General features: G+C 44.5%; 1 protein-coding gene across 3 annotated transcripts in view; it reads left to right on the top strand.

Moving 5' to 3' along the window:
- The window catches only part of hnf1a (HNF1 homeobox a), a 268,622-nt gene that overhangs the window by 50,777 nt on the left and 196,197 nt on the right, over positions 1-21,648 (top strand). For all 3 annotated transcript variants that reach the window (XM_085961826.1, XM_085961827.1, XM_085961828.1), the window contains exons 2-3: positions 10,100-10,299; positions 14,338-14,593. In XM_085961826.1, coding sequence (XP_085817952.1) covers positions 10,100-10,299; positions 14,338-14,593 — 456 coding nt within the window. The remainder of the gene's footprint in view (positions 1-10,099; positions 10,300-14,337; positions 14,594-21,648) is intronic.

Raw genomic sequence — 21,648 nt, 5'->3', positions numbered from 1 at the left:
CTGGAAAGCTCGTTTACATTCGTCATTCCACTTCCATGGTACCCCCGTTTGCAGTAGGGTGTTCAGTGGGTGTAGTACTGTAGACAAATTCGGCAAGAACTTATGTTAGTAGTTCACCAGCCCGAGGAACGACCTCAGTTGTGACACATTTTCCGGTGCTGGAGCCTTGACTACTGCCTCAATCTTTTCAGGGGACTTATGTAACCCCTCTTTATCAATAACATGGCCACAATACGAGATCAGCTTCTGGAAAAACTCGCATTTGTGGCGATTAGCTCGGAGCCCATATTCCTTCAATCTAGTGAGCACCCGCTCCAGGTTGGCGAGGTGATCACTGTCATTTTCGCCCGTGACCAGGATGTCGTCCAAATAACACTGGGTCCCTGGAATCCCTTGCAGGACTTGATCCATTGCCCTTTTCCAAATAGCCGGAGCCGATGCTACCCCGAACACCAGCCGGTTGTATTGGTAGAGACCTTTATGAGTGTTGATCGTGAGGTACTGTTTCGAGGCTTCTTCTACCTCCATTTGCAGGTACGCCTGGGCCAGATCAATCTTAGTGAAGCATTTTCCTCCAGATAGCGAGGCGAAAATATCTTCAATCCGCGGAAGCGGATATTGTACCGTGTGAAGGACTGGGTTCACTGTCTCCACAGATGCGAACCTTCTTTGGTTCCCCAGGCGTATTACTCAACGACCTCTTCATTACAGGAACGATGGGTGTAGCCCACTCGCTCCAGTCCACTTTGGACAGTACTCCAGAACGTTCCAAACCTTCCAGCTCTGCTTCGACGGCTGGGCGGATCGCATAAGGCACCGGTCTGGCCTTAAAAAAAAAAAAAAAAAAAAAACTTTGGGCTTGCATTTTCCTCTATTTTGATCATCGCTGTTATGCCTTTTAGTGTTCCGAGTCCCTCCTGGGACACTTCTTGTGCGTCAGTTAGCATTTTTGACAGTCGTCCAGGTGTGTCGTCGTCATCCTTTTTGGCACCTACCGTCAGTGCTTGTATGGAATGCCAATCTAACTGTATCTTCCGGATCCATTCACGTCCGAGTAGTGGTGGTCCTCCATCTGGCAATACATATAGGTCCATTTTTGGTGTTTCCTTGCCATTATATATAACGTTCACCCTTATTTTTCCTTTGGGGTAGACTTTTTGCCCCGTGTACGTCTTCAAGACAATCTCTGTATCTCTCAAGGGTATATGTGAGAATAGGCGCTTGTAGTCCCTTCGGTTTATGACTGTTAGGGCTGATCCTGTGTCCAATTCCATTTCCACTTGGACTCCGGCTATCTTGAGCGTGACCCAGATAGTTTGGCGATCCTCCGTTTTGATCACATTATGTAGTTTCAGACTGAAATAAAGAATAGATTTGCCTTTCTAATCTAGGCTTTATTAACTTAATCCTGTAGCACATCTTCAACACCCAGTCCCAACTAAAGGCTGGAAAGAACTGAATTTAAGATGGCCACCACAAATCACATGACATCAACTACCAATGAGATTACAGCATATATCCCAAGGCAGGAAACAAACAACCAATCACAATACTTCTTACTAAACATAAAGAATAATCACCACATTCACCCCTCCTTTTAAAATATACTCCAACCTAAATAACCTTTACAATTTATAATTAATTATTTACAACTAAAACTATGCACAGACAAAATAAAACTATTCAACATGACAATACTAAGTGAGCAACAACAAATAGTAACATTGCACATAAGTATTAAGTATCTCTCAACTAAAACAATATAATATAATATTTCAACAATTTTAAAACATTACTATCAATTTAAAAGTCCATTTTCAATCGGTCGACCGGATATCTTGTTCGTGTCGACCTTCTTAACCTTGGTGAAATTCCTTGCCCTCCCACACCAGGAGACACAGAAGTATCTTCTACAGGAAGGCTATCCATATCCCGATTTTCAACGGTTTCCGGATTAGAAATCCCATCAGGAGGTAAACTGGGACGGTCATGAACATCCATCGAGGGCTGACTAATAGAAGTATAATTATCTGCAGTCGGATTGGAAATATTCGCAGTATCTGTAACAGCATCCACATTATCTGAATCATGACTATTGTTAATATCCTCAGAAGAGGGCTGGCCACCACAAGGAGCCAAGTCTTTAATTGAAACGGTACTTTCTTTCCCATCTTGGAATCGAATATGAGCATATTGGGAATTTGCCTCCAACAGCTCCACCTCCTCCACTAAAGGATCATATTTTGACAATCTAACATGGCGTCGAAGCAGCACAGGTCCCTGCATAGTAAGCCATGAAGGTACCGAATATCCCGTAGTAGATCTCCGCGGATAGTTAAAGAGCCTTTCATGGGGGGTCACATTAGTAGCCGTTGAAAGCAATGATCTAATGGAATGCAGGGCATCAGGCAGTACCATTTCCCACTGTGTATTCTTAAGGTTCCGGGATGTCAAAGCCAACATAACTGCCTTCCAGATCACCCCATTGTATCGTTCGCACTGTCCATTACCCTGGGGATTATACGGGGTAGTTCTGCTAGTAGAAATTCCCCGACTCTGAAGGTATTCCTTCAACTGGGAAGACATAAAAGAACTTCCCTGATCCGAATGGATATACGCAGGCATCCCAAAGATGACAAAGTTGAGTCAGACATTTGATAACTGTAGCAGCTGATTAATAAGCGTATCTCCGTGAATCACAGAACAATAAGCCCTCGACAGCGCATCAGCAGCAACATTATCCTTCCCCGGACGATAAACTATATCAAAATGGTAACATGCCAACTCAATCCTCCACCTCATTATTTTATCATTCTTAATCGTTCCAAAATGTTTGACATCAAACATAAAGGACACAGACTTTTGATCAGTTACCAACGTAAAATGTCGCCCCAATAAATAATGTCTCCATTTACGCAGTGCTTCTACTATTGCATACGCCTCTTTCTCTATTGAAGAATGCCTTTTTTCACTATTGTTCAAGGTACGTGAGGAAAAAGGCCACAGGTCTTCCATTTTGGTTCAGAGTAGCCCCAATTGCAAAATCAGAAGCGTCCATCTCAATCACAAAAGGAACCTGCTCATCAATAGAATGCACAATTGCTCCAAGGATATCCTTTTTAAAATTATCAAAACACGTCCTGGCCTCCCATGATAGAGGATATGTCGTAACCCGAATAAGAGGCCGGATCTTCTGTGGAAAAATTTGCAATCCAATTAGAATAGTAAGAAAACAGTCCAACAACTCGTTGCAAAGCCTTAGAATTAGTAGGACAAGGTAAATCAATCAATGGTCGCAGACGTTCTGGGTCTGGTTTAATCTTTTTTCCCGAGATAATGTACCCCAGTAGATTTACCTCAGTGGTCGAAAAGGTACACTTCTCTTTATTGAAAGTTAAACCAACTTTTTCCGCAGCTTGAAGGAATCTTTCCAAATTAGAATCATGCTCCACCCTTGATTTGCCACACACCATGATGTCATCTAAGTATGAAAAGGTGTCAGAGAGAGAGTTATCACTTATAAAAGCATCCATTGCCCGTTGAAAACAAGCAACACCATTAGTAACACCAAGTGGTATTCGGCAAAACTGATACAGCTTTCCACCAGCCTCAAAGGCCGTATATGGTTGATCCTTCTTAACAATAGGAATCTGATGATAAGCACTCTTTAGGTCAATAGTGCTAAAAACCTTATACTGAGATACTTTATTGATAAGCTCATCAATATTAGGCAAAGGGTACGCATCTAATTGAGTATACCTATTAATAGTTTGGGAATAGTCTATCACCATTCGTTTCTTATGTCTCTCGTTAGTCGTGACAACTACCTGTGCCCGCCAAGGCGAACAACTAGGTTCAATGATTCCTTCCAATAAGAGACGTTGAACTTCAGAATTAATAAATTCTCTATCCTGACTGCTATACCTTCTTGACTTGATAGCAATTGGCTTACAATCCGGCATCAAATTGGAAAAAAGTGATAATGGAGAAATGGATAAAGAGGTTAATCCACAAATAGATAAAGGTGGCTTAGTCCCTCCAAATGAAAGACTAAGAGACTCGTGTAACTGAAGCACATCATGACCAATCAAAATATCTGCACAGAGATTAGGCAAAACAGATAGGCGTATATCAGTATACGTATTACCTAGAAGAATCAATTTCACAAGGCAACAACCAGCTACTTGTGAAGTGAGAGTCGTCTGAGTCATACACACCTGATAGGAAACAGGTGAAATTTTCAAATGCTTCTCCTTTGCAAACTGAAGACTTATAAAACTCTCAGTACTGCCCGTATCTATAAGGGCCTTCACTTCCAACCCATTAACTTGGGCCGTAACTATAGCTTTGTTTGGGCCTTGAGCAAATGCAGCAGAAATTGATGCAATAAACACCCTATCTAAAGACTGAATAGTCACAGAGGAGGTAATTGAACCTGATGATTTACACACACATGCGTAATGACCTCTCTTGCCGCATTTACTACACACAGCCTCCCGAGCAGGACACTTCAGACGAGGGTGCCGGACGTTCCCACAAAAATAACACTTCTGAATCCTAGAGGCAACAGCCGCTGAAGTAGAAACTGTTTCAGAATCTAGTAAACCACTCCCATTAAGTCCACATAATTCCTTTTCATCCGAAACTGCCGAAACCATAGTCGCAGGCCGATTAAAAAGAGCATAAGAATCTGAACTTCTCTGAGCCACATCCAATGTAGAAGCTTGCTCAAAAGCACTTTTAAGATCCAAAGTCTTATTTTCTAACAACCGCTGACGAATTGATCTAGACAGTAATCCATTAATAAAAGCATCCCGTACCGATTCTTCCTTATATTCTTCAGCCGTCACGGCCTTATAATTACAGTTAACACGAAGGCACCGAAGTGCTTGTAAATAAGTATCCAAAGATTCTCCCACCTGCTGCCTACGGGCAGATAGAAGGTGACGTGCAAATACCTCATTCTTTGGTTTAACAAAAATCTTTTCCAATGCAGAAATAGCCACTTCGTAAGTTTTACAGTCCAAAATATACTTATACACATCCGGAGCAATGTAGTTGATCAGCATATTCAGCTTATTTAGAGACTCTTGATCCAACACGCCCAAAAAGTTTTTTAATGTACAATACCAGTGTTTCCATTTATCATCCACTCCTGCAGAATTAGGGTCAGCATTGAATCGTTCTGGTTGAAGATATCGCTCCATTCTGACAAAGTTAATAAATTGAAATAAAGAATAGATTTGCCTTTCTAATCTAGGCTTTATTAACTTAAAAATCCTGTAGCACATCTTCAACACCCAGTCCCAACTAAAGGCTGGCAAGAACTGAATTTAAGATGGCCACCACAAATCACATGACATCAACTACCAATGAGATTACAGCATATATCCCAAGGCAGGAAACAAACAACCAATCACAATACTTCTTACTAAACATAAAGAATAATCACCACACAGACAACCCAGCTCCTTGCTTCCAGAGTCTGTATCACTTTTCTGTTCGTCTGCGCTACTCTCCGTCACCTTATGTACCTTCTTGTACTTCTCCTGTGGGGATTTCTTGCTGCTGGTTTTCTTTTCCGACCTGCAGACTCTTGCTATGTGTCCTACTTTTCCACACTGTCTGCACACTTGGTCCTTGAACCAGCAATCCTTATGGTCGTGTGTTGTTCTGCCACAGCGATAGCACTTCACTGTTCCGTATGACATTTCATTTGTGCCATATTCTTGCGGTCTCCATTGTATCTCTGCCGCGCCCCGTGCTGCTGCTTCGTGTGATACTGCCATGCTGAAAGCCTTGTCCAGCGTAAGATCCTTTTCTGATAGAAGCCGTTTCTGGGTTCCTTCACTTTGAAGCCCGCACACAAACTTGTCCCTTAAAGTATCTGCTAGTCCCATTCCAAACTGGCAGTGTTTCGATAGCTTGCGCAGTTCCGTTAAAAACTCAGCATTACTTTCATCTTTATGCTGGTTCCTTTTGTGAAACTTAAATCTTTCCGCTATCAGCAGCGGTGTGGGGTTTAAGTGGTCCTGTAGGATTGACACTATGTTTTCAAAATCCTTTTCCACTGGCTTCTCTGGGGTTGCTAGGTTTTGTAGTAAGCCATACGTTTTTGCACCCATTGAATTCAACAATACCAGCGCTTTCCTGTCATCTGGCACTTCATTCGCCTTGCAGTACACTTCTCTGCGTTCGACATATGTCGTCCAATCTTCGACTTCATTGTCGAACGCTGTGACACTGCCACTCTTCGGCATCCCTGGGTGTGGTTAGACTGGCTCAAAATGGCATCTCCCGCGCTCTCCCTTCTTCTACGCTGCGGCTCAAAATGGCGTCTCCCGCGCTCTCCTATCTTCTCCGCTGCGGCTCAAAATGGCGTCTCCCGCGCTTTCCTTTCTTCCCCGCTGACGCTCGCCCCCTGAACACCGGCTGCGCTCTGCGCGTTTTCCTGCGTGCCTCTCTCTCTCGTTGACGCCGCTCGGTCCTGAACAGCAGCTGCGCTCTGTGCGCTCTACCCGCTCTCTTTTCCCGTCAACGCCGCTCGGTCCTGAACACCGGCTGCGCCCTGTGCGCTCTACCCTCCCTCATCTCAGCGTCGACGCTGCTCGGCCTTTTTCTGTGCCGTCGGTCGGCTCTAGCCGCCGCTGTGCGGGAAGGGTCTGCGCCGTACCTGTTGCCAGCCCGTTTCACTGGAGTCTCCGTTGGATGGTCGATGCCTGTGCTTCTGGACTCTCTGAAGAAATAGCAGTATTTTCTTCACTATCTCCTTGTCAAAGAGCCGTTTACAACAGAATTCACAGCAATGATGGAATTTCCTTCTGCAGAGTTGCAGGTAGGTTCGAATTTTCTCGTCGCCAATGTTAAATCCGTGTATCTTGATGTTGTGTGTCCTTCAATAACTAGACAGAGACTGCAGAGAACAATCAACAGGTGTTTACTGGATGAGGGTTGCTCTAAAACTAAAAGTACAGATCCCTACTCAGGGTTTATATACAGGTGTGGTCACTGCCGGTACTACAGTATACAGGAGCTGTAAAAAGTAGTTCTCCCCTTAAAGGTACATACGCTACAGAGTCCCTAAGAGTTGAAGATTAATCTCCAGGACACTGCTGCGAGCAACCCAGGAGAAATATCATAGTGCTACAAAATAGTGTGTTTTATTTCATTGGGCCGTATTTTGCGACCCCCCCCCAAGGATGCGTACGAGGTGCACACGCGCCCGTAGGGGCTGTGCAAGTGCCGGGTTTAGGCATGCGAAGCGCATGCGCTGAAACCTTCTTGACAGATCCTCCGCATCCGCGGGTGGAGAGTTGCGCTATTTGCCCAACTTCCGCCCGCTGAAAGGCCGTGGAATTCTTGCGCCTGGTAAAAGCATAAGAGTTTTAAAAAAAATAGAAAATTAAAATTTTTATCACTCACTTCTACATTAAAAACCCTGTCAAATAAGAAGTTTATATTTAGCCCCGTTAAAACATATTTAAAAAATTCAAAAAATTAAATATTTGTTTAAAATATTTAATTAAATGCCATCTTAATTTAATTTTATATATGTAATTTTTTTTTCAATTTATTTCATGTGTTCGTGTATTTTTTAAGTGATCCCCATTCATACTTATGACAGTTCCGTACGTACGGGACTCCCATAAGTATGAATGGTGATTCCCTTCTTTCATTGGTTGGGCCGGCCCACATGATCCCAGGGGCGCTTGCAAACCGCTGCGAAATCATGGCTCCAACCTAGGGTTGCCAACCCTCCATGATTACCCTGGAGTCCCTAAGAGTTGAACATTAATCTCCGGGACACTGCTGCGAACTGCCTGTGCCCCCGGGATACGTGGGCCTCTGCGCATTTCTACCAGGAGAGGCCCAGGATCGCAAACCTCCGTATCTCCCGGACCACCAGGTAAATGCGTAGATTTTTGGACGATTGGAGGCATCCGCCCGCGGGAAGCCTCCGATCGCAAATTCAGGCCCATTATCTTTGAACGTTTTTATTTATTAGTTATAAAAATATTAGGGCTGGAGAAGAAAGGCTGTTTGACTGGGCGGGGCGGTTGAAGCTAAGCGGTCAGGTGATGAAACTTCCAGGAATCCGTCCAATCAGAGTTGGTGTCCCGAGCTCAGCCCCTTCAGTAAATGCTGTCAGTACAAGGCAGGCGTTTCAGCACCTGTAAAGAGAAAAGGCAGGTTAATGTTTCTGTTGTAGATCCTTTGTCAGGACTGGTGGTTCTGACGAAGCGCCTTCACCTGAAATGTTCATCTCTTTTCAGATGCTGATGTCCTGTTGTATATTTGCCTGCATTTCCTGTCAGAACACAGAGGGTTACAGCTGAAGTATTATTTTTCTCTCTTTTTTCAGTTGCTGGCAGTCCTGCCGTGTATTTCTGGCATTTTCTATGTTTGCTTGTGTTAACTGTAGGGCCTTTATTCATTTGATAAGATGGGGTGCCTGAAAAACAGGTGTCCAGCAGAGGGAGAATGGGAGGAGTGGGTAAGAGGGGGACCTCGTCCCGGTGTAATTTTCAGGCAGGTCTGTAAATGGGCGCGAGGCACGCCCGCCTGTTTTGGATGGGAGGCTGTTTAAATATGCAAATCTGGGTCCTAGGTTGTTGAAGGATCCCAACTGTCATTCTGAAGTACAAGTGGGCAGTGGGCAGCCTAACCAGCGGTCCTCTTTATTAAAAAAAAAACCTTTTTTCTTTTGTGGCACTATACTGAGCCCCGCTGCTGGCCCTGTTTGCCCCCTCCTGGATTGGCTTCGAACCCAACCCCCACCGTATCCCCCTCCCCCCCCCCCCCCCCCCCCACTCCCCAGGCCTACCTCACTGGCTGGCTTCGAGTAGCAGCCTGCCAATTACCCACCCTCCCACTCCCAGTTTGTCTCTTGTCGTTGGCCGGCTGTTTCTAATGAGGCCCGGACCTGAAATTGGTTCGGGCCTCTTGATGCTGGCTTCCGGTGGGACCTTTGGCGGCTCCTCTGACCTCTCACCCATTTTGGGTGTATGTTTAATATCCTCCCGATCTGTAAATTAAATTGACCCAACAGCGTATTCGGTTTACATTATCTGATTGTTCAGGAATAAATCCATGGATTACACTCGAGGCCCAACATGTACATTTTCTTTCTCAATTACTGCAGAATGCGATTAGCAGTAAAATAACACGATCAAAGGGTAGAAAAAAGTTTGTCCTAGTTTTGCTAGCGTTTACTCAAAGGCTATGCACAATGTTTCTTAAATATCAGCTGTAGTTCGAATCCACAGAAGTTATTCAAAGGGAAATTTAATCATTTAACAAATATGTATTTTTGCTACCACAATGGTTTACTGTAAGTGCACCATGTGACATAGAAGTGATTCATAAGGACCAGGAATTTCATAGAATTATGCAGAAGGTAAACAGGCCATTCGGCCCACCTGGTTCATGCCGGTGTTTATGCCCCACACGAACCTCTGGACCCCCCACCCCACCACCTCTTCATCTAAGCCTATCAGCATAACCTTCTATTCCTTTCTCCCTCATGCTTATCTAGGTTGCCCTTAAATGCATCTATGCTATTCCTGCTCCTGATCTTATCCAGTGACTTTTGTCAGTGGGTGAGGGCTGTGATGTCTTCAGTGGGAAAGTAGCCTTATAGGGTATGGTTTCATGGACACTGGTCACCATCTTCTAACTTGCCCAAGTGGTCATCCTTCATATGTGAGGCTAGTAGACGATTTGGCTGTACAAAGGCCAATTGTAGCACACCTACAGCCACCTCAGCACAGGCCAACGATTGAATCAGAGACCTTCCTCAGTGCTCCTGGGTAGTGAGAGGAAAATCAACCTGGCTTCCCACTCCTGACCCTTGCTGGACGTGTGTGCGTGCGCGTGTGTGCGCACACTGGGGGAAAACTGAAGAGGCCCCTGTTTCCAATAGCCTGTTTACACTCACCGTCTAGTTTCACACATGTAAAATGGTCACTTGGGCAAGTTACTGGAAGGTCATCAACACCTGTGAACCATGCTCCAACGAGTAGGAGGGGAGAGAAAGGCAAGGAGACAAAAACATTGATGCTAGAATCGTGACCCTGTCTGTACTTTGCCTTCTCCACAGAGAGGATCCGTGGAGGGCAGCCAAGATGATAAAGTGCTACATGCAACAGCACAATATCCCACAGCGAGAAGTGGTGGACACAACCGGCTTAAACCAGTCTCACTTGTCGCAACATCTGAATAAGGGGACGCCAATGAAAAATCAGAAACGGGCTGCTCTCTACACCTGGTACGTCCGGAAACAGAGAGAAATCGTCCAGCGTAAGTATCATTCCTTCTAATATCTTGGCACTTGGCTGCAACTCAAGGCACTTGAATAGTGCATTAACATAACAACTTAGAATTCTTGATAATTTAATTTCAGAAGTAATTTACTTCTGTTTTTATCACTCTGGAAAAAAATGGGATCCATGGTTTATTTTCTCATTTTCTCTTTTTAAAAAAAAAAAAAAAAAAAAAATCCCTTTCCCCCTCACAATGTCGAGCATCGTTCACTGACTGATGTGACGGGCAATGAACTCCTCCCGGGCTTCTGCCAACACCGCTCTGGAACTGGCTGTTAGGAGGTGCTGGTGTGTCCTGAGGTGACCGATTCTCTTTACCTCCATTTAGAACAGCACAAAGCCACCCCTTACAGTCTCTTCTGGCAACCTGGCCGAGATAGGGAACTTATGGAGCAAAGTTGTAGTATGTTTATGTACTGCGATCTGACAAACTTCTCTTTACGTATGCTCTTCTCCTTAGTCCACTCTTCCCTTTTCTGTCTTAGGCTGTACTTCAGCCATCACCTGAGACTTTGGCTGAACTTTCAGGCCCCTCCACCCCCCCGCCCACCTGGCGGAAGTGGGGCAGTAGCCTCTCAAAAATGGTGGGCAATGTCCAATCATCCCATTGCCGCCATTGCTGTTGCCATGGCAATGCTTTTATCTCTGGACCTAAAGCCAGGACAGACCCTGAGTAATAGGTCCATTTAAAATGTTAATTGGGGTACTATGACGTAGAGAGATCCCTGATTGCCATTTTTGGACTGAACTGGGCAGAACGTGTGACATACACACATCGACCAGTAACAGCTGGCACCTGGCCAAAGAGGATCCCAAAGGTATTTTATTTGTATGGGGCAGGAAGAGCTGTAGTGCTCCTCCAGGCTCCACAAAACCAGCCTAGGCCGCTCCTGCTCCCACCCCACGTCCCTTCCAGACATTGAGGCTCCACCCACGCACGGACCTGTCTTCTTCGGAACTAATGCATCCCAATCAGCAAAATGCAAATGCATCTCTCACTAGCTAGTCAAGATTCCCAACAGCAGTGAAATATAATCTAACGTACCCCAGAATTCACTCTTTACTCGTCTTGTTTAGATTGGGACTGACTTCATTAGTAGAAAATGAAACCTGCCAGGAATGAGTTATAGCTACACCAACAGCCGCAGTGTTGCACCTGTGGGGCCTGAAGCTATGCCTGTAGCAAGAGAGAATGATTGAGAGCAGACTTCATCACGTAAACAGGACTTGGAGATCATGGCACACTGCAAAAATGGCAAGAGTTTAATATTGAAACAGAAATTATTACTTTAATGAAACTGCACTTGTAGTAAAATTGATTGAACATAACTGGTTGTAATGAACTCAAATACAGTAAAACTCCACTTTTAGTGAACTCATGTATAATGAAGTTCTGCTAACAGTGGAGAAAATGTTAGTGTCCCATTTCATTTACTATGGGGCTGATGCATGTTCATGGAGAGTGTCTGTAACACAATTAAGGAATACCAATGATAGAAACACAAGAGCAAAGATCAAATGGTTTATTGTCTGAAACCTGACATTAGATTATAGTATTGAACTTGCTCTCAGGTACCAGTAACACAAAGTATATGTGTTTGTCCATATACTCTATCTTCTCTACGTATGAAGAAAGATATTAGCCTTTAGCCTGGTACTCGCAGCTCTCTACTGTAAGTTAAAGCTCATTTTCAGATTTTGAGCAAGATAAATGTTAATGCCTTCTGATACAACATAGAATTACATAGAATTTACAGCACAGAGACAGGCCATTCGGCCCAACTGGTCTATGCTGGTGTTTATACGCCACATGAGCCTCTTCCTGCTCTACTTCATCTCACCCTGTCAACATATCCTTCTACTCTTTTCTACCTCATGCACTTATCTAGCTTCCCTTAAATCTGTGCTATTTGCCTCAACCACTCCATGCGGTAGCAAGTTCCACATTCTAACCACTCTCTGGGTAAAGAAGTTTCTCCTGAATTCCTTATTTGGATGTGTTAGTGCCTACCTTATATTTATGACCCTTGTTTTGGACTCCACCACAAGTGGAAACATCTTCTCCATGTCTACCCTATCAAACCCCTTCATCATTTTAAAGACCTCAGTCAGGTCACCCCTTAACCTTCTCTTTTGTAGAGAAAAGAGCCCCAGCCTGTTCAGTCTTTCCTGGTACTTATAACCTACAACGTATGCTAAATCCTAAAAAAACAAAGTATTGTACATATTATAACAAAATAATGCTCCTCTTATAGAAAAATGTGCCTATTTATAAAAGATAGTCTGAGCATGGATTAATAATGTACTGTTTAACCTTGAGACTTGCTCTACATATCAATACCTCCACTTATAATGCACCTGATCATTGCTTCCACTTACTGAAATCTCTTAGTTACACCTTCTAAATGGATCAGCGACCTGGAGCCATCTCCGGTCTCTTAATTTGTTACATGGAATCAATTTATGGTCAGACTCACATCCGGAAGCAGGGTATGCAGCCCCCCCTCCCCCCCACTCACTTCCCCACCCTTCCCATGGTATGTGTACCTACTTTAAGTTAATGTCCTTGTGGCCCATAACAGGAACCTGTTCAAATGAACCCAAACCAGCCCAACATGGGTTAGCACATGTTCAGATTTCAGTCCAGTGTTGGTCCCTGGTCTTGTGACCATTGCAAGCCACTGCTCTGTCAGGAATACTGCAACAAATGTAAATCGCAGTGAAGCACTGAACGTTTGTGGTAAACAACCATATTCAATCACCAATATGTTTTCTTAGAGGATTTCTCTGCGTAATCCACTATCAGATTAATCTCAATAGTGAACATACTGATTTACGACTGTTCCCTTCAGCTAGCAATGTTACATTGTGGAATTCACACTTATAACTCTCATAACTGAACTAAAATCTGGGCTAGATCTTCTTCACAAGATGGCTGGGGAATTGAATTTCAATGGCAGCCAGTGGGGAGTCTCACTGCCTTTTGATCAGGAGACTGTATGGAGAGAGTTGGAAAACTCAATATTGCTCACTTCAGCTTAATGCAAGTGACGCTTGGCTGATACTGAAATCTTGATGTAAACTCCAAAATATTTATTCTTGCCTCAAATAATTAGACAGAGTGAAATCCAGATGTATAAAAAATAAACAGCCCTTGTGCCAGTTGACAGTGAAGTCTGCTTGACCCATGAGATGGCCTCAGTACTTGGCGTTGTGTGTGGGGAACCCAACCAAGCAGACTATTGTAACACCACTTGATGGAATCTACATCGGACTCTCTCGGTCATAAAGCACATAAAGTAGGTAGAGTTGGCCCATGCCCAGTAGCACAAAATGGGTTCATAGAGAATCGTCATCCTGCATTACACCACGCCCGATTTGCTTTTCCATCAACTTCAAACAGGCTGTTAATTGTTTATGAGCCCATTTCGTGCTACTTACAGAGACCAATTGCACCCCCAAAATGTCTTCCGTTAGAATGTGCCCCTCGGTATAAAATACTTTTCAGTGGCTCCCGAAGATGGCTTGCGGATATTTACTTTTAAACCATACGTGCATCGTCCGCAGCCTAATCACAGCAGTTATCTGTGTGGCATTACGTGATGCTGTATTCTGATAGGACCAGGTCCATGCCCATGAATACTGTACTGTACATTGTTTGGATATTGACCACCCCATCAGAAGAATGAGCCAGACTAACGCTCTTGCAGGAAAAGATGGAAGGCAGTTACAACTTGTGCTTCTCCTGTATCATGAATTCTCGAATGTGAGCAGACAGAGCAAAGCGAGTAGAAATCGGGTCTAAACTGAGGATGTGAGCACAGGTTGTCTTTTTTAATGACAGGTGAGCAGGATTATCACTGTATTTATTCCTACATGAAAACTCCAGAAAGTAAAAGCGTGGTGGTTATAGTATGCTGCAGTTATAAAGTTCTTGTTTTTTGAGTCTTTGTTCATTCAAATTCCTTTTTTTTTTTAAAAACTAGCCAAGTTTATCTACCCTTTCTCGTTACAGAGTTCAGCCAACCAACACAGAAGACAGGACAAAATGTGGCAGAAAACAGACAGCAGCTGTTTCTCTTCGCAGAGTTCAACAATCCAGCCCAGGGAGCTCCTGGGGAAGAACCTGTTGAAGAGCCAGCCAATAAGAAGATGAGGAGAAACAGGTTCAAGTGGGGGCCTGCATCGCAGCAAATTTTATTTCAGGCTTATGAGAGACAGAAGAACCCAAGCAAGGAAGAACGAGAAGCGTTGGTTGAAGAGTGTAACAGGTCAGCTAACTAGCAGGGTGAACATCTTTGTGAAGTGGGCAAACCAGAGACATGGAGCCAAATATGCCTCTGATTAAAAAATTAATTGGCTCTAGGTTAGATGACTGGACTGAATCTGAGAACCTGCAGATAGTAAAGTATCATCTTTAGTACCAAGCCCCTATTCACCTCAGAGAGCATTTTGCAGGCTGAAACTTGAGAACTTTATCTCATTGTAAGTCGAACAAGAAGTGATAACTGTACTCCACTGATGGCTCAGTGTGGTACTGAACAATGCAGACTAGAAAGGTCCCAGGATTGAACACTGGTCTGTGCACGAGTTAACTGATTTCAGCCCAGGCGATGGTAGAGATGCTGCAATTGGCCTTAGCACCTCTGAGCTAGTAAGGGCGGGGGGTGGGGCGGTGGGAAACCTGTCAGGATGGATATCCCTACTGGAAAGTGCATATGTGGGCATAGGTTGAGGACAGTGTTGGACTCGGCCTTGACATCCTTCATAGCCTTGATGATGATCACAAGTTGAACTCAAGCGTGAAGAAAGGCCATTTGGGTAAGGTGCAAAGGCTGCCAGTGCATCTGGAACTGAACCCAAGGATGAGCTACTCCCATTAGAAGAGATGTGGAGAAAGATTGATGAATTACATAGGAACAAGAGTAAACCACACAGCCCATCAAACCTGCTGTACCATTTTTAGCTGCAGTAACTCTATCTCTTTAATCCCAGTTCCCCACCCTTTCTCCATATCCTTTGATATCCTTGCTTCCCAACAAACTATCGACCTACCTTTTAAACATCTCAATTGATTCTGCATCAGTTGCCTTCTAGGACAGTGCATTGCACATTCTCACAACTCTCTCCATCAACCTTTTCCCTCTTAGATTCTCTTTGAACCAGCTTAGTTTACATTTTAATGATGTCCCCTTATTGTAGATTCCCAATTGGAGGGAAGAGTTGTTCCCTATCTACCCGCTTTCATATTTAAACACACCAAACAGATCACTTGTAGCCACCTCTTCTCCAGAGAGTATGATCCAAGTTTACCCAGTGTCTCATCAGAGCCAGGTCCCTTTATTTTAGTTATCATCCTGTTGAATCATTGTTGTCCAAGGCTAGTATAGCCTTACTCAGGTGAAGCGTCTAAAACTGTAAGCAGTATTCCAGGTGAGGTCTGTCTAGCACTGTGTATAATTGTAGCACTACTTCAAGTACAGTGTGAATAACTGTGACACACTGTGCTGGACTGTCTGGTGGTGCTCTGTGTTTGCATAATAATGAACAGAGTGGTAGGTTGTGGGTTTACACCCATCGTTCCCACATGGCTGTATCCATTCTTGGCCTGGGTTTCAAGGTGATGCATCAAATGAAGGATAGGTACCTTACCATAGGAAAGGAGTGGAATTGAATGGTTACCCAACATGGCTGCTCTTGTACGCCTCCCCATAACCCATTATAGAATGGCAGGAGCCGATATGTTACTTGCCTGTCCTTTCAGCCAAAGAATAGTACATGATGCAGGCACACCTAAAATGGGGGGAATTAAACTGAAGTACTTTGCAGCCAATCCACAGGCACGAAAAGTGGCATCACAATTAACAGGGTGAACATTGACACCACAGACCTGAAACGTTAACTCTGTTTCTCTCTCCACGGATGCTGCCTGGCCTGCTGAGTGTTCCCAGCATTTTCTGTTGTTATTGACACCACTGTGCCAGTCAATGAGGTGTGGCGGAACTTGTTTTAATTTAGAGTCTCCAAACTCATGACTGATGCTACAGCAAACAGAGTCTCCCGAGTACAGCAGGAGTATTTCTCCGGAAAAATACGGGTTGATGAGGGCAGTGCGGTTGAGGTGGTGTATATGGATTTCCAAAAGGCGTTTGATAAAGTGCCACATAATAGGCTTGCCAGCAAAGTTGAAGCCCATGGAATAAAAGGGACAGTGGCAGCATGGATACGAAATTGGCTAAGTGACAGGAAACAGAGAGTAGTGGTGAGCAGTTGTTTTCCGGACTGGAGGAAGGTATACAGTGGTGTTCCCCAGGGGTCGGCACTAGGACCACTGCTTTTCTTGATATATATTAATGACTTGGACTTGGGTGTATAGTGAACAGTGAGGAGGATAGTGATAGACTTCAAGAAGACATGGACAGGCTGGTGAAATGGGCGGACACGTGGCAGATGAAATTTAACGCAGAAAAGTGCGAAGTGATACATTTTGGTAGGAAGAACGAGGAGAGGCAATATAAACTAAGGGGGTGCATGAACAAAGATATGTGCACAAATCATTGAAGGTGGCAGTACAGGTTGAGAAAGTGGTTAAAAAAGCCTACGGGATCCTGGGCTTCATAAATAGAAACATAGAGTACAAAAGCAAGGAAGTTATGATGAACCTTTATAAAATACTGGTTCGGCATCTCCTGGAGTATTGTGTCCAATTCTGGGCACCGCACTTTAGGAAGGATGTGAAGGCCTTGGAGAGGGTGCAGAAAAGATTTACATGAATGATTCCAGGGATGAGGGACTTCAGTTACGTGGATAGACTGGAAAAGCTGGGGTTGTTCTCCTTGGAGCAGCGAAGGTTGATTGGAGATTTAATAGATGTGTTTAAAATCATGAGGGGTCTGGACAGAGTAGATAGAGAGAAATTATTCCCATTGGCGGAAGGATCGCGAACCAGAGGACACAGATTTAAGGTGATTGGCAAAAGAACCAAAGGCGACATGAGGAAAAACTATTTTATGCAGCGAGTGGTTAGGATCTGGAATGCACTGCCTGAAAGGGTGGTGGAGGCAGACTCAATCGTGGCTTTCAAAAGGGAATTGGATAAGTATCTGAAGGAAAAAACATTGCAGGGCTACGAGGAAAGGGTGGGGGAGTGGGACTAGCTGAAGTGGTCTTGCAGAGAGCTAGCACTGGCTCAACGGGCCGAATGACCTCCTCCTGTGCTCTAACCATTCTATGATTCTAGCAGTTAGAAGAGAATATTACATAACACAAATTATGTGCGTAAAATCAATCCCAGTCACTTGCAGCAGTGAAGTCTCCAGGCGTGATTAACGGGGGAATTACCCAATCATCTCCATTCTGGTTTTTCACCTCTCCCAGGAGATCACATGGGTTCGGGTGGGTTGTAGAGTGATCGTAGATTTGAGGTTAGGATCAGATCAGCCATGATCTTATTGAATGGTGGAGCAGGCTCGAGGGGCCGATTGGCCTACTCCTGCTCCTATTTCTTATGTTCTTATGGCCAGGACTTGTGGTGTCACTATATGCAGCCCACCATTAATACTGGTGCCAAAAATGGTACCTGCTTGGCCTGACCACGGCTCATTTGCCCACCACAGCTTTTTATTTCCTTGACTGTGTGGAACGTGAGGGCTGAATTAGCATCAAGGTAGCAAAGGGGTGCATACTCATTCTGCACAGGTCATCAGAACTACTCAATGAACCAGGTTACATCAACGACATTCAAATCGCATCAAGAGTTGCTTTGCTCGACAAATCTCATATATTTATTCAACGGCAGCAAGGCATTTCCAATCTGTTTTTTTTCTAACGGGTCACACCACAGTTCTGCTGAGACTCAATTTTTTTTTTTTAATTTAACTTCTTGCTTCTGGCATTAAGCTCCCAATATTATTCCTCAATCACTGCCAATAGAAAGCAGGGGACGGCTCATTGAATAACATATCCCATCATTATGTATGGGGGATAAACCAGACCTACCGGTGGGACGTGACCTTTCTAACACAAGTGAAGCTGACCACTTAAACCCAGCAATATTGCCTTGATGACTTACTAGTTTGAGTGAGTGTGCGGAGTGCGAGGAGAGAGCCATAAGGCTGTGAAACTGCATTGTTGGGGAATGGGGGAGAAACCAGAGTCTTGATTGAACCGGTGCTAATCGAGTCACGAGCTACTTATTCTCCAAATAGCTGCTTCCAGCATAGGAGAGGGGATTGGCTGAGGGAATGGAATTAGATACATTTACATGTATTTATTTCTATTATACCCTCAGGCTGGCAGAGGGTCGCAGATAAGCTTTAGCAATCTATTTTTCTTTGATCTATGCTGTGTCAGCTGAACTCAACTGAGTTGGCAGTTGAGCATTGAAATTAGCTTCAACATCCTTGACTTGGGGCAGGGGAACGCAAGTAATTCAGTAGGAACATAGGAACAGGAGGAGGCCATTCAGCCCCTCGAGCCTGCTCTGCCATTGAATTAGATCATGGCTGATCTGTATCTTAACTCCATTTACCCGCCTTGGTTCCATATCCCTTAATAACCTTTACTAATAAAAATCCATCAACCTCAGTTTTGAAATGTTCAATTTACCCAGCCTCACAGCCCTTTTGGGGAGAGTGTTCCAGATTTCCACTACCCTTTGTGTGAAGAAGTGCTTCCTGACTTCGACCCTGAACGACCTAGCTCTAATTTTAAGGTTATGCCCTCTTGTTCTGGACTCTTCCACCAGCAGAAATAGAATTACATCGTATTTTACAGCACAGAAACAGGCCATTCAGCCCAACAGGTCTGTGTTTCTGCTCCACACGAGCCTTCTCTCACCTTACATTATCTCACCCTATCACCATATCCTTCCGTTCCTTTCTCCCTCATCTAGCTTTCCCTTCAATGCATCTATACTATTCGCCTCAACTACTCCATGTTGTAGCGAGTTCCACATTCTCGCCACTTTCTGAGTAAAAAGAAGTTTCACCTACCTTATCAAATCCTTTAATCATTGTAATGGGTTCCAATCAATGTTCCCTCTAATTTTTCTTTACATGTGCGGTCCCTTTAACTGACTGCGCGCCCATTCATATTTTCATGCGTGCGCGGGGTTTCTTCCATGTAGAAGCCGGTGAGCTGCCTGCACGGGACTGCCAGACCGCTGCGCAGCTTAGCGGGAACGTTGGTTCCGAGCCCGACTGATATCAAAGTGACGCCCCCTCGCTGGATATGTGTACTTGGATGAGGACAAGATAAGGTTTAGTGATTGACTGGGCTGCTGGCAATCATTGTTTAGATTCATACACAAAGAATGCTCGCTTGGGAGAGATACTGGAGGACTGCTGCCATTTGTAGAACTGTATTGCAGTATGAGTCCGTGCTTTCAGTGAGGGAAGGAAAATGGAGAGGGAAATCGCAACTTCATAAGTTTAGTAAGAAAATCTACTGTTCTTTGAAGGAAATATATCCCTTTTGAGGCAGTCATATTTGTTCCTTTTCATCTTTCTGCTAGCCTATTCACAGTCGAGAACAGCTCCAGTCGAGACATGCTCCTGGGCTTCAGCCAGTGTGGCGCTGAACCAACTGTTAGAAAATATGTGAGGATGCCCCAGGCTGGCCATCCCTCTGCTCTTTCCTCTTCCCTCTGTGGGAAAATCCAGACTCCCAATCAGTGCCCAGCCACAGTGGCATGGCTCAGATCAATAGCTCAGTGCAAAGGGATTGTGGGGACAAACCTGTACTTCCACCACCAAGTGTACTGGGGCTCCAAAGCCTCCCATAATCAAAGTGCATCTTTAGATTGCACTTTGTCCATTGGTTCATGTTACAAATTTCAGGCCTGCCTTAGATATTCTCTCGAGGTGCTGGTCACTCCTGTAAGTGGTCGAAATGTCTTGTGTTCAGGAGTCTGCCCATACTGCCCAATATCTAATTACATGATAGCATAACCCTGGGGTGTAACAATAGGACCCCCGTGATCTGAACTGCAGCTCGTGTCTTTCATACGTCCCCTCATTCGTGCGTCTCCCATCCTTCAGAAGAGGGACTGAATGAACGCTGCAGTGAGACGAGGCCAGGTACAAACTGCCAAACTGCTTTAACTTACAGGCAGCAAGTGTAACAGAGTAACAGTTGTAATCAGAGTTTATTTATTTCATTTCATTTTCACTTCTCTCCTTCCAAAATAATAAACCACACACTCTGTCCCTTCCGTGCAATGACTTATTTGATTTTGACTTTCCAGACGTCTAACTGCAAAAACATTCTGCATCTTAGTTTCCAGCTTCAAGCCTAGGCCTGCATCTTGTAGTCTCCTTGTAAAACCTGACTGATTGCCCAGTGTCTCCTTTTTCCTATTCTCTGTGTTCCCAGCAGCTGGGAGGGTTGTCCCTCTGGCTTTTTCCCTGTTCAGTGTTTTGCCAGGAGGCCTGTCAATAAAACTAGCTGCATCTCCTTCCTGGAATGTGGGTTGAAAGAAACCATCTGCTGCTATTCTCAAAATGAGTAGGGACCAGCCTGGCTTATAGAGTCTAGGCTGAGTCAATTGACTCTCATTGTCTCAGTTTGAGGCAGCTTTAATACACATCTTCAATGTCTGACCCATTAACAAATAAACCCTTTGGGCTGAATCTTAACTCCCAAAAAGGGGTGGGGTGGGGGCGTGTCAGAGGTTGATTATGAAACGGGAACCCAACCCGGCTTGAACCCGCCCACTTACGGTTTTAATGGAAACGGGGCAAGGGGTGGGCAACCAATCCACTCGCGAGAAGTGGGTTGGTCATTTAAATATTATAATGAGGCTCTCTCTACCTTGCTCTTCTCTGAGGTTTCCCCGCCCTGTGTAAGATTGGCCCACCTCCACCCTTGGTTCTGGGTGAGGATTCCCCCCCCTCCTTCAGTTCCGGGTGAGAATTCCCCCCCCCCCTTCCCCAGTTCTGTGTGGGGATTGACCACTCTACCTCACTGCTCTGTGGAGTGAGAATGGTAGCATAGTGGTTATGTTACTGGACTAGTAATTCATGAGACGGGAGTTCAAATCCCACCACAGCAGCTGGGGAATTTAAATTCAGTTAATTAAATATATCTGGAATAAAAAGCTAGTATCAATAATAGTAACTATGGAACTATTGAATTGTCATAAAAACTCATCTGGTTCACTAATGTCCTTTTAGGGAAGGAAATCTGCCATCCTTACCTGGTCGGGCCTAGATGTGACTCCAGACCCACATCAATGTGGTTGACTCTTAACTGCCCTCTGAAATGGCCTAGCAAGCCACTCAGTTGTACACGACCGCTACGAAACACAGCAATAAGAATTAAACCG

The sequence above is a fragment of the Somniosus microcephalus genome, chromosome 19, assembly GCF_052327205.1.
Source record: "Somniosus microcephalus isolate GS21.2 chromosome 19, FLI_Smic_1.0, whole genome shotgun sequence".
In the NCBI taxonomy this organism is placed as follows: domain Eukaryota; kingdom Metazoa; phylum Chordata; class Chondrichthyes; order Squaliformes; family Somniosidae; genus Somniosus; species Somniosus microcephalus.
Note: the sequence above shows the minus strand (reverse complement) of the source record. Positions and strands in the feature narration are given on the sequence as shown.